This window comes from Mustela erminea, chromosome 2 (assembly GCF_009829155.1).
Source record: "Mustela erminea isolate mMusErm1 chromosome 2, mMusErm1.Pri, whole genome shotgun sequence".
NCBI lineage: Eukaryota > Metazoa > Chordata > Mammalia > Carnivora > Mustelidae > Mustela > Mustela erminea.
The window spans coordinates 58,163,386-58,176,218 of record NC_045615.1 but is presented as its reverse complement, the minus strand read 5'-3'; the positions used below and the strand labels follow the sequence as shown (position 1 = coordinate 58,176,218).

The window sequence follows — 12,833 nt, the reverse complement described above, 5'->3', positions numbered from 1 at the left end:
AATGTCTATAAAGCACATCACTGGGGCCACTGGTGAAATATGAATATGAACTATATATTAGATAATAGAATTATAGTATTGTTAAATTTCTGAATTTGAAAATTGTATTGTGGTTATGTAAGACAATGTCCTTGTTCTTATGAGAAACATGCTGAAGTAATTAGGAATGAAAGGTATGATGTCCACACCTTATTCTCAAAAGGTTTTGCAAAATAATAATAACCACCACAACAATAACAGCTTTTATTATAGAGATAGCTAAAGCAAATTTGACAAAATGTGTAGAATTGGTCAATCAAGGGGTAAAGAGTTTTAGAGTGTTCATTGTAATTTTTGTGTAGGTTCATCTAATTTTTGTGTAGGTTTGAAAAAAATTTTTTAAGATTTTATTTATTTATTTGAGAGAAAGAGAGATGGAGCACAGGCCAGGGGGAGGGGAAGAGGGACAAGCAGTCTCCTTGCTGAGCAGGGAGCCCAATTTGGGACTAGATCCTAGGACCCTGAGATCATGACCTGAGCCGAAGTGAGACACATAACCAACTGAGCCACCCTGCACCCCTTGAAAAAATAAAACTTCAAAAGTTCAGAACATCTAGAAGTTAGGGGGTATATTATTTTTTTTTAAGATTTTTATTTATTTGAGAGAGAGAGAGAGACAGAGATAGTGACAGAGAGCACAAGCGGGAAGGAGAGGGAGAAGCAGGGAGCCAGATGCTGAGTAGGGAGCCCAATCTCAGGACCCTGGGATCATGACCTGAGCCAAAAGCAGATGCTTAACCAACTGAGCTACCCAGGCGCCTCTAGAGGTTAGGGGTTTTAAATGAAGATGGAAGTTAGAGGAACTCAATATAACATTAATTAATCCACTGATTGAATGTTTTACTTGTTGATTAGAATGAAGGCATCTTGTTTTATAAATTAATGTCATCAAAATGTTGTTGGCCAATAGAGTTTTTTTAACCAGTGTTTTTCCGTTTTGCAGTCATTTCTAACACTCTCTAATGTCTAGATTGATACAATAGGTATTATAAAATACAAGCAGTAATTTGAAGTAATGGAAAGAATATTATGTTAGAAGTTGGAAGTTTGCCTTAGAATCTAAATTGTCATTGATTAGCTCTGTGAATTTGGGTTTATCTACCTTATCTGGGAAGACACATCTGCAAAAGGATTTTACAAGTGCCTCAAATAAAGGGGATGGAGCTAATTTTTTACCAAGAAGTGGAACAAACAATCCTAAAATTTATATGGAACCAGAAAAGACCCCGAATAGCCAGGGGAATGTTGAAAGAGAAAGCCAAAGTTGGTGGCATCACAATTCCAGACTTGAAGCTCTTATTACAAAGCTGTAATCATCAAGACAGTATGGTACTGGCACAAAAACAGACACATATATCAATGGAACAGAATAGAGAGCCCAGAAATAGACCCTCAACTCTGTGCTCAGCTAATCTTTGACAAAGCAGAAAAGAATGTCCAATGGAAAAAAGACAATCTCTTCAACAAATGGTGTTGGGAAAATTGGACAGCCATATGCAGAAGAATGAAACTGGACCATTTCCTTATACCACACACAAAGATAGACTCAAAATGGATAAAATACCTCATTGTGAGACAGGAATCCATCAAAATCCTTGTGGAGAACACAGGCAGCAACCTCTTCGACTTCTTCCTAGAAACATCGCCAAAGGCAAGGGAAGCAAGGGCAAAAGTGAACTATTGGGACTTCATCAAGATGAAAAGCTTTTGCACAGCAAAGGAAACAGTTAATAAAACCAAAAGACAACTGACAGAATGGGAGAAGATATTTGCAAATGACATAACAGATAAAGGGCTAGTATCCAAAATCTATAAAGAACTTATCAAACTCAACACACCCAATCAAGAAATGGGAAGAAGTCATAAACAGACATTTCTGCAAAGATCATCCAGATGGCCAACAGACACATGGAAAAAAAAGATCAACATCACTTGTCATCAAGGAAATACAAATCAAAACCACAATGGGATACCACCTCACACCATTCAGAATGGCTAAAATTAACAAGTCATAAAATGATAGATGTTGGCAAAGATCCGGAGAAAGGGGACCCCTCCTACACTGTTGGTGGGAATGCAAGCTGGTGCAGCCACTCTCAAGACAGTATGGAGTTTTCTCAAAAAGTTGAAAATAGAGCTATCCTATGACCCAGCGATTGCACTATTGGGTATTTACCCCAAAGATACAAATGTAGTGTTCCAAAGGGGCACATGCACTCAAATGTTTATAGCAGCAATGTTCACAGTCACCAAACTATGGAAAGGACCTAGATGTCCATCAACAGATGAATGGACAAAGAAGATGTGGTATATATATACAATGGAATACTATGCAGCCATCAAAAGAAATGAAATCTTGCCATTTGCAATGACATGGATGGAACTAGAGGGTATTATGCTGAGTGAAATAAATCAATCAGTCAATTGTCATATGCTCTCTCTGATATGAGGAGTTTGAGAAGCAGGGTAGGGAAGGAAAAAATGAAACAAGATGGGATCAGGTGAGAGACAAACCATAAGAGACTCTTAATCTCACAAAACAAACTGAGGGTTCCTGGGGGGTGGAGGGGTAGGGATAGGGTGCTTGGGTATTGGGGAGGGCATGTGCTGTGGTGAGTGCTGTGAAATGTATAAGCCTGATGATTCACAGACTTGTACCCCTGGGGCAAATAATACATTATACGCTAATGGAAAAAAATTTTTTTTAATTTAATTAATTTTTCCCAAAGGTAAAGCAGTGGGGGTGGGGAATGGAGCAATTTTGAAATTTTGATTGAGTAGTTAAATCCTAGCTGGATTGACTGAATAAAAGGTCATTTCTGAAGTTCCTTAAAAAGAGGATATACTTTTGCTGAGAGTATATTTTGAATGTGGTCCTGACTGATGTCCTTTACTTTGGCCATTGTTTTCCTGAAAGTGACTTTTTTTACTGGGTCTTGTTACATCTTTTCTAAGTGCCCCACCCTTTGGAAGTGTTAATAAACAGTGAGATGACTGAGAGTAACAGAAGATAGCAAAGAACCGTTCCCTAAAGATATATAGTCCATTTATTTTTCTTTAGTAATGCTACCCACATACTGAAGGAAGTCTTAGAAGTACTCATTTGTCAAATAGCACTACTGTGATTCTATAGTGAGCTTTTTTCCCTTTTGTGTTCCTTCAGTAAGATTTTCTTTTTTAATTCAAGCAAACTCAGGACAAGATTCCAAATTTTTCTACTCAATTTCTGGCATAATTAATTGAAACCTTAACAAGAGGTCACAGCAAAACAACCACTAGCAGGATTGAATAGCATATAATTTATCTTTAGTATGAAAGTAAGAGGATGCTTCTTTAGAGCATTAGGTTTTAAACCATTGAGGACAGGAGTGAGAGAAAGTGTTGGGTTGATAAGATTTTATTTTCATTTCTTTCCTAGAATAGCTCTGTGTCGGTTTTACAAGCTAGGCTTCCAAAGTCTTTTAGAGCAATACTTGGATGTCTTTCTTTAAAAAAAAAAAAAAAAAAAAAAAGTCAGTTAATAGAAATACTATTGAAGGGTTTCTTTTAAACAGCATTTCAGCTTAAATAGCTAGGTGACCTAAATTATTATCTACTTAGCAAAATATTTTTGTTTGTTAACAGAAACAGATATGCAGTATGCAGCGAAAGTATACCGTGATGATCGGCTTCGAAGGAAGGCAGATGCCTTGAGCATGGACAACTGTAAAGAATTGGAGCGGCTGACCAGTATTTATAAAGGAGGATGAACTGGGATTGTATTTATACCTTTTAGCGTACTCTTTATTTTTTCTGTAAGTAAGTTTAGTTTTATCATGAGAGCTAAAGAAAAAGATTGGATGTTAAAAACTAAACTGAATAGTTGGTCCCTGAAATCTTGGACTGTTTATGACCTACTGGCTCCTTTAATAGTAGGGAACTGAAAACTAAAATTAATGTTTTAGTTACGCTTCTGGCAATTATTTTCACTTTAAAAGCTTATATTGTTCCTAACTAAAAATGTCTTGAGAAAGGATTATCACACCTGTAGCCGTTTCCAGTTTTAGTGATTCTTCATGTTTCCTTTGGTCATGTAAATATTTATGGAATGATCATTTTGTGTACATATGGGTTACTGCATTTTTATTTAAATTCTTTTAGCATTTAACTCCATGAGACACTTTAGTTTAAACTGATAGAATACATGGTCTGTGACAAAATTATGTTTTTCTTGTCAGATGTCGAATGTTTGTGGAGTTTAAACAATGAAACTTTTTCAAAAAGAAAAGAAACAACAAAAAGCTATTTAACTGTGTAAATCTTGTAGCATTATCAGCTTAGAGGGAATTGATATTTTTAATATTGCCATTATATTCCAGAATATATATTGAGATACATGAACTGGTGTAGAGTATCAGTTTGCTATTTAGTTTTATGAATTGCTAAGCCGTGCATAGAAATGAAATGGTATACTGATAGATTTTAAAGAAAATATGAGAAAATGGCTATGTAGATATTAAACAAAAATGGTCTTCAACAGTAAATTGAAGTTATGTAATTTGCAATTCCAGTAATTCAAAGGCCCCACCACATGTTTATATGTCTGTCTTTAAAGGCTGCTAAGATTTATGAAGAAGAGGACCCACCTGTTTTGCCCCCCTTGGAAATTTTAGTTTCTTCTTAGTGATCATTTGAGCAGGATCCAAAGTAAATGGGTTCTTTCTACAAATGAGTAATAAGAGAAAAATACTACAAAATCGAAGCTTTGTGCCTTTTAACCTGATTGCCAACTCTTAAACATATAAGTAGATTACAGCACACTTACTTGATCAGAGCATGATCTATTTGGCCACGTGCAACAGTGAGCAGAAATATAGCAGCAGGTAGAATAGTGATTTATATAGCAAGTTATCCTTACAAAATTCTGAACTAAAAACTATTTGCCATTGAGTAATTCAATTAATCTTATAGGATTAAGCTCTCTGTAACTCAATCCATAATATAAATTAGAAAAATAAGCTGGAAATTGAAGTTTTTGGTGCCTGTATATTGAGTATGAAACTATTTGATTTCTAGTCTTCTATGTTTATCAGTTCTAATATTTTAATGAGATTTGCTTCATACTCAGTTAATGGAACACAAATGCATCTTTGGTAATTTTTTGTATGTGTGAAAGCATGCTAGTTCTAGTGGCAGTGTTCCTTTGGTTAAAGATTTTTTTTTTCTGACGTAGTTGATTTTATAGCATTTGTTGAATAAAACTGCTAAAATGACCATTCTTTTTAAAATGTTCTCTTGTATCCCCTTTTCCAGGTGAATCAGTAAAAATATCTGAATGAATTAGTGAATTACACTAAACAACATACTGCCCTAGGAAAACTGGACAGCTTCACCAGTTTTCTTTTAGAAATGAAACTTTTAAATTAAAAAAAAGAGCAGTGCTTTAAAGAAAATACAAATTTAAATATGTTCTTGAGCCTGCAGAATGAATTTTTAGAAAATAAGTTCATAGCATTCTCACTTCGAAAATTCATATACATCCGAAAACTTACAAAACTTTAAATGAAAAAATTTCATTTATTTATTTTTCCAGTTATAATGGGAAATTTACAGTACTGTGATTGACACTAATGTGACTTGAAGTCCTGTTGAGTGATTCTTTTTCCCTTAATCTTGACTTTATAAGGATAGATGAAGTTATCAAGTTAAGTGAAGTTGTAGATTATGAAGTCATATATGGCTTTTGGACAGTATTATATTTCCATTGCTGCATTCCATCACATTTCATAAAATGTTTGGGAAAATGTGTTTGATAAAATAAAATTTTCAAACAACTGTGAGAAATAACTGATTGAGTGCCTGATAATTTAAACTACATACAAAGTATGCAAGGAAAGATTAAGTCTTCAATGTCATCTATATTTTGGTGTAAAGGCCCAACCAAGTAGTCTGAGAATTTTGTGTTAATTCTAAAAAGTAAGACCTGTCTTGAGATGTAAGGTCTTCATGTGTGCTGTTCTTACAATAAAAATCCCAACATTTTACCGTCTTATTTTTACTACACAAGCTTTGCAATTTCATTTGATAAGTTGTACTGTTCATTTTAGCCATTGCCTGAAAGCTCTCAGTCTTTTAATGCTGCTTTACTAGCCTTTCAAACTGGTATTTTAGAAGTTTGGCAGCAACTCTATTTATTAATGCTTTACACTTTTATCTCTTTTTACACATACATATGAATGTTGTCCTTGTGAGGATTTGGTGGAAAGTAAATAGTACCTTTTCTTCCTCCTTTTTTGGTTCCTTAGTTCTGAAGTAGACTGGTGCTAGTCGCTTATAAGCTTCAAAATTTGTTTTGATCAAATCTGAGAATTTCATTCTCAATGAGAATAATTCAAGTTTTAATCCATCTAATAAAAACAATATATTTTGGGAACAAATTTCATTTGAATGCTTAAATAAGTATTTGTTTCATAATCACTGCATTTTTCTTTATAATTTACAGAGATTTGATAGATGAATAAATCCTTAAGGCATGTATATGCCAGTGCATTAAGCCACTCTACTTTTGTGTCAGCTCAGGTGTTCACAGGAACAGGAATGTGGAGGTCCAGCCCTTTACTGTGATTGCACTTTTATGCTCAAGTTTTCTTCTTGTTAAATCTTAACTTCACTAGTATTTAAAATAGTGTATAGTGAGAGAAATGATTACCCTCTCCAATTTTTCTTTGTTGATCTGTAATAATTTTAAATGCAGCTGTTATATTTAATAACTGTGACACATTATTAATAATGCATTCCCATATATTTCCTTTAAAAAAAAATTCTCCCACATGTTAAAGCAGTGGAATATTTTTTGATGTTGACCTGAGAACCAAATGAGCCATCTTTCCAGTTAAGTAAGTGTTACGTCAAAGGACCATATGGTTCAAAAGGAGAATCTGTGCATTTATTCAGCTTCCCCACATGAAGCTTAGGTTCATGTTACCATCTGTCTTCATCCTGAGTGAAGCAAACTGAAAGGGCATTCATAATCCTTTTTCTTATGTGAACAGGAAAACTTCTGAAAACGAATAATCAGAATTTTAATCCTTACTAAATAGCTAAAAAACTGTGTCTATTGGCTACATTGGACTATTGCCTAGTTAAAATCTGTAAAATTCTCTATAAACCAATGAAAAAGGAAAGACTAGTATAACAATAACCTACAAAACTTTTTAAGTTCTAATTTGTAATTACAAAGAAGTGAGTAGAAAGGATCTTCAAGGAATTCTTGCATGTCCCTTTAATAATCTGACAGGCAACACAGTCCTAGAATTCAGGCTTCCTTTTTGGTTTCCATTACTATTAGAGACACTTTCATATAAATGGAAACATTTTCCCCCAAAACAGTACTTCAAAACATACTCCTTATATTAAGGATTATATAACCACGTTTTTTTGTAAGTTCTCTGTGTGTAACTTTTTCCTGTTGGTATGTGATTCGTTCTCATTTAATTTTATTATCTGCTGGTTTTGGGGCCAATGGACTTGTGAATATTCTGTGGATGTGTCTATGTATAGGTGTATATATATATATATATTTTTCCAGCTAATACCTCAAATGAGTGATTGTTTAATATATACCACACTATGTTTGCACAAAGCAGGGCTTCCATTATTAGTGGATATTCTTATTTCTAACTTTGAAAATCATTTCACAGAATTTCATTGGTGTGAATTCTTTGCATTGATCCTTTTCAAATTTTACAACTGAGATTCCTACTAGAAGGCCCATACTTCAAAATATAATTGTATGTTTCTGTCTCTAGCAATGGAACTATGTAGGGGTAAGAAGTGTTTCTCAAAGTATCTAGTTTAGTAAGTAATTATGAACAATTGGGATTATTGGTTGCCAAGCTGCCAAGCTGTCTCGTAACTGCACAGCGATGACACCCGGCATGAATTTGAGCAAGTCTTACTCACTTTGGCACAGGAGTCGGGACATTCCAGTCTGATTCTACTTTGCCATTTAAGAGTACCACTAAAATAATAGAGGTTTTCCGGTGACATTGGAGTGTTTTAAGCATCGATTTCAAAATGAAATGTTTTTGAGTTGGCTGACTATACGAATGATAAGAAACACACATAAGTTATATTTTGTAATTTATTTATATTAAGAAATGCTTCTTACCTATTTTTGTTTTGTCTTCATTTTTTCAATGGCTACATAAGACTTTCTTCCATTTAAGGTTTAAATCATGTGTTTTTTAAAAGCTGCGGTAATTTTCAAGGTGTGATGAGATTTTAATGGAAGCCTTGTGTAAGTTAAATGAAGTGAAACTGGTAAAGGAGATCTTACTTTGTCTATAGTGCATTTAAGATTATATAATTAGAATTAAAAATGTCTGATTTGTAAAATACTTAATGTGGTATCAGACTTATAAAATAAAATTTTCTGTGTGAGAACTCTGTTAAAAAATGCACTTGATTTTTAATGAATGTTCTGAATGATTTGTGATGAATTTTTGTCTTTCAGTCTCTGCAGTTTATCTCAATATATGAATAAAAAGAAGGTCTGTTCTCACTGTAAAGGATGTGTTTTTATCATGTTTTATATTCTTAAAGATTTTATTTATTTATTTGACAGACAGAGATCACAAGTAGGCAGAGAGGCAGGCAGAGAGAGAGGGAGAAGCAGATGCCCTGCCGAGCAGACAGCCCAATGCGGGGGCCGATCCCAGGACCCTGGGATCATGACCTGAGCCAAAGGCAGAGGCTTTAACCCACTGAGCCACCCAGGCACGCCGACCTGAGCCAAAGGCAGAGGCTTTAACCCACGGAGCCACCCAGGCACGCCTGTTTTATATTCTTAGCATCCACTTTCTTTCATTTATTTAACCATTCAACAAATGTATGAAAGCTTTATTCCAAGCAGTGAGCTGAGTGCTGGGAATTAATCACTGAACAAGACAGAATCTTTATGGAGTTTACATCTCTTCAGGAAAATAAATGTCAAATAAATAACTAATTATGGTGAATGCTACAAAGAGAATTACAAGGTACAATGAGAGCACATATCTAGAAGACTTAACCTACTGTGGAAGGATCAGGGAAGGTTTCTCTGAGAAAGTGAGCTTAAGCTGAAACCCAAAAGACAAGAAGAGTAGGAGTGAACTGAATCCTAAAGATATATTTCAGGCAGAGTATGCTAAGTTGATAAGGCCTTAGAAATTTTGTGGAAGTGAAAACAAACTTACATGAGAACAAACTTGTATGATTATAGCGTAGGAAATGAAGGGTAAGTTAGAGAATTAAAATAAGATAGGGGTCAATTTCCATAAGACCATATATAAACTGTGATGATGATAACTGGACTTTATCCTAAGCCAGTAGAAAACCTTTGAGATTTTTGAGGATGGAATTACATAATGAGATTTGAGTTTCTAAAATATCATTTTAGTTATTATGCAGAGAGGACTGGAGGGCAAACATGAATGTAGGGAAGATAGGACGTTACTGGCAAAGGAGAGATGATCATGACTTGGATTAGAATAGGAATACAGATAAATGAGTGATGTTGAGAGATATTCAGGAAGTAGAGCCAAGAGAATTATTTGATTGATTGGATTTGGAATAGAGGCAGCAATTAAAAACTTCACAAAAATTTGGCTAAGAAAGGGAATAGAGAAAGATATTAGCTGAAAGAGGATGTGATTTCTAAAGAAGGCTTTTTATTTTTTCAATTATTAATTACGTGAGATTTTATTTACTGCATGAGAGATCTGTTTTATTCTGTTTTTCATTCTGATGTAAAAGGGCAGGTAGGAAGTGAAAGTAAAGATAGAGGAAAAGAGGGATAGTAGCAGTAAGTGCTTGATATGTCCAGGAGGATATTATGTCCACTTGACAGATAGAAGAATACTTTAGCTAAGCGACCACCAGCATTCTTTCAGCATGGAGGATAGGTAAAAGGCAGGCAGATCTGTAGTGTTGGTGGTAAAGATGTCACAGCTTTCACTGGCTTGATGAATAGGCAGTTTATCTGAGTAAAGTGGGGGAGGGAAAAGAAAAATAAACAGCCTTGGAAAGAAGACAGTTTGAGGGAAATTTTTTTTTTCACTGAGTCAGCTGACAAGTGAAAAAGTCGGATTTTTACAAGTCCCAGATTGGTGACAGAATTTAGTCTACTTAGTTGTGTGTGTTTTCTCCAGCCTAACTTGTCAGCCTAGGCATAGGCAGTGGAATACAACTCACTGAACTCATCCAAAGTTGGGGTTCTATCAGGCTGGAAAGAAGGTAGGGGAGTTTAAGCTGTTGACATGTGAGTGATTCATTGTCTATTATATGCAAGCCAGAGATCAGAGGAATTAGTAATTTCTCAGGTGACTGGCTAAATCCAGAGTGTGATGATAATGAATGGTGGTATAAAAGAGAAAGTTATTGCATATGACCTTGTAATTGTATTCTCAATGCATCAAATCCCGTACCATAGCCAGAATCAATATTAGCAAGACATTTTCCAACTTGGCCAATCTAAGTGATAAAATTTTCATATTTGTATGTTGGAAAATCAGCAAGACTCTCTCTTCCCCATGAGTTTGAATACCAACTAGGATTTTCACACTAATAGTGGAGCCAACCTAAACCAAGACGACTGGTAATTTTTCATGGGAAAGAAGAATAAAAAAATTAAGCTATCTCTGGCAATATATAAAAGCTAAGAGAAGCAAGCTAAAAATAAGCAGAAACAAAGTCAAACAATAAAGTTAGAACTTTAACAATGTGCTCATTTAACTATTTCATGTATTATATATACTAATATACTATTTCTCTGGTATGCTGTGTACTAGAAAATTTGAATGGTGAGATTAAAACTTTATGTGCATGTGTACAGTTTCTACTAGTTACTTCCTGAACCTCAGGGATCATCTGGTACACCCCACTTTGGAAAACTGTACATAATGCTGGTAATTTTTTAGGCCAGTAAATATTTCCCCTAGTCCTATACCAGTGGCAGTGAGTAAATTCAAATAGATTAATCTCCCATTGACTGCCATAATTCAGAAATCATCACACTTGGAAATTAGAAATCTTAGTTCTTTCAGTTTGAGGACAGAGTGGTATTTGGAAGCTTGGAAAGCTATGCTTTCCCTTTTTTGCCACCCAAGAAGGAGGAAAAAAAAAAAAGTATTTTCCAGGTCAACTATCATTTATCGAGGTCAGTAGGATGGAACATATTAAAATGAAAAACCATTTCCAGAAATTGAAAGAACTTGCTAGAGTTCATATTTTTACTTGCCTCTAAACTTGGGAGCAAATGGTGAGGGGTCAGGGACGGATAAGAAGTTGTAGTCAGGCCCAGGATTAGTAGTTTCTTTTAACCACTTTTAGTCTACAAATGCTGAATGAGTTGCCTACAGAGTGCAAGACATTGAGGCATTATAGAAAACTGGAAAAAAAGTCCAAAACATGACCTGACCTTCTAGGGGTTATGGTCTCATTGGGAAAGCAACACTATGACACATAATTATGCACAGATATGGTATATGTGAGATGTTATCAGAAAACAAGATTTAAGTATCTCAGATAGAGAGGCACCTGGGTGGCTCAGTCGGTTAAACATCCAACTCTTGATTTCGGCCCAGGTCTCAGGGTCATGAGATTGAGCCCCTGCATCGGGCTCTGCTCTGGGGATGGAGCCTGCTTAAGATTCTCTCCCTCCCTCTCCTTTTGTCCCTCCCCCACCCCATGTGAGCATATGCATGCTTTTTCTCTCTTTCTCAAAAAAAAAAAGCATATCTAAGAAAGTGAAGGGATTCAGAACATGCCACCCCAAAATATGCCACTTTGGTGTTTTTTAAAAAGATTTTATTTACTTATTTGAGAGAGCATGAGGGCAGTTGGTGCATATGGAGGGAGACCGACAAACTCCCCTTGGAGCTGAGAGCGCAATGTGGAACTTGATCCCAGGACCCTGGGATCATGACCTGAGCAGAAGGCAGACCCTTACTTAACCTATTGAGCCACCCAGGTGCCCACCACTTAGGCATACTGATTATTTTGAAAACAGATATAGGAAGGATTCTTCGACCTCCCCTTTTACCAAAAAACAGGTCATAAAATTTCCTGTGAGAAAGGTGCCCTTCCTCTACCAGGAAGAGAACATTCTTATCACCAGAGGTGAGACTGACACCAAAATGGACCTTTACAAACAAGCCTACTAAAATAATCCTTATCTTCCATTGGTTTCATCCACACGTTTCATTATCACTGTCCCACAATTTACTGTCCATTACTCAAGCCCCTTTCCTTGTCACATCCCCATGATTTGTTGTTTTTTGTATAAAAAGGTATGTAACTTTGGGGACTAGTGATGTCTTTGGACCTTATCTCCTTCTGAATACTCCCATATACACATTAAAATATTAAATCAATGTGTTTTTTTTCACTGGATAATCTATCAATTCTTAGGCTCAGCCATAGAAACTAAGAGGGTAGAAGGGCAGATGTTTCTCCTTCCCTACAAGAGAAATAAGCATTTCAGTTTAAAGGACCCTCCAGAACCAGTGTGGAGAAATAATAAACAGTGATGGAAAGGTGAAGTAATCAATTTGGCTGGAGTATAGGATTCACCTTAGAATGTGTTCAGAGGTAAAAGATTAGACTGTCAACTTTATCAGTCTGCAATGGTGCATCACTGAAGTGCATTGTTTTGGCAAAGTTTATCTGGCCATTACTAAGTGGCTATTAATATCATCTTGCTAGATAATGGTTTGAGTGAGGAATTGAAAAAAAATATCGATGAAAAAATCTGTTACAGAAAAGGAGACACGAGG

At 35.4% G+C, this 12,833-nt stretch overlaps 1 protein-coding gene across 7 annotated transcripts in view; it reads left to right on the top strand.

Moving 5' to 3' along the window:
- The window catches only part of DNAJB14 (DnaJ heat shock protein family (Hsp40) member B14), a 48,396-nt gene extending 42,336 nt beyond the window's left edge, over positions 1-6,060 (top strand). For all 7 annotated transcript variants that reach the window (XM_032332988.1, XM_032332986.1, XM_032332987.1 and 4 more), the window contains one exon: positions 3,664-6,060. In XM_032332988.1, coding sequence (XP_032188879.1) covers positions 3,664-3,788 — 125 coding nt within the window. In that variant the 3' untranslated portion in view covers positions 3,789-6,060. The remainder of the gene's footprint in view (positions 1-3,663) is intronic.
- The last annotated feature ends 6,773 nt before the right edge of the window (positions 6,061-12,833 follow it).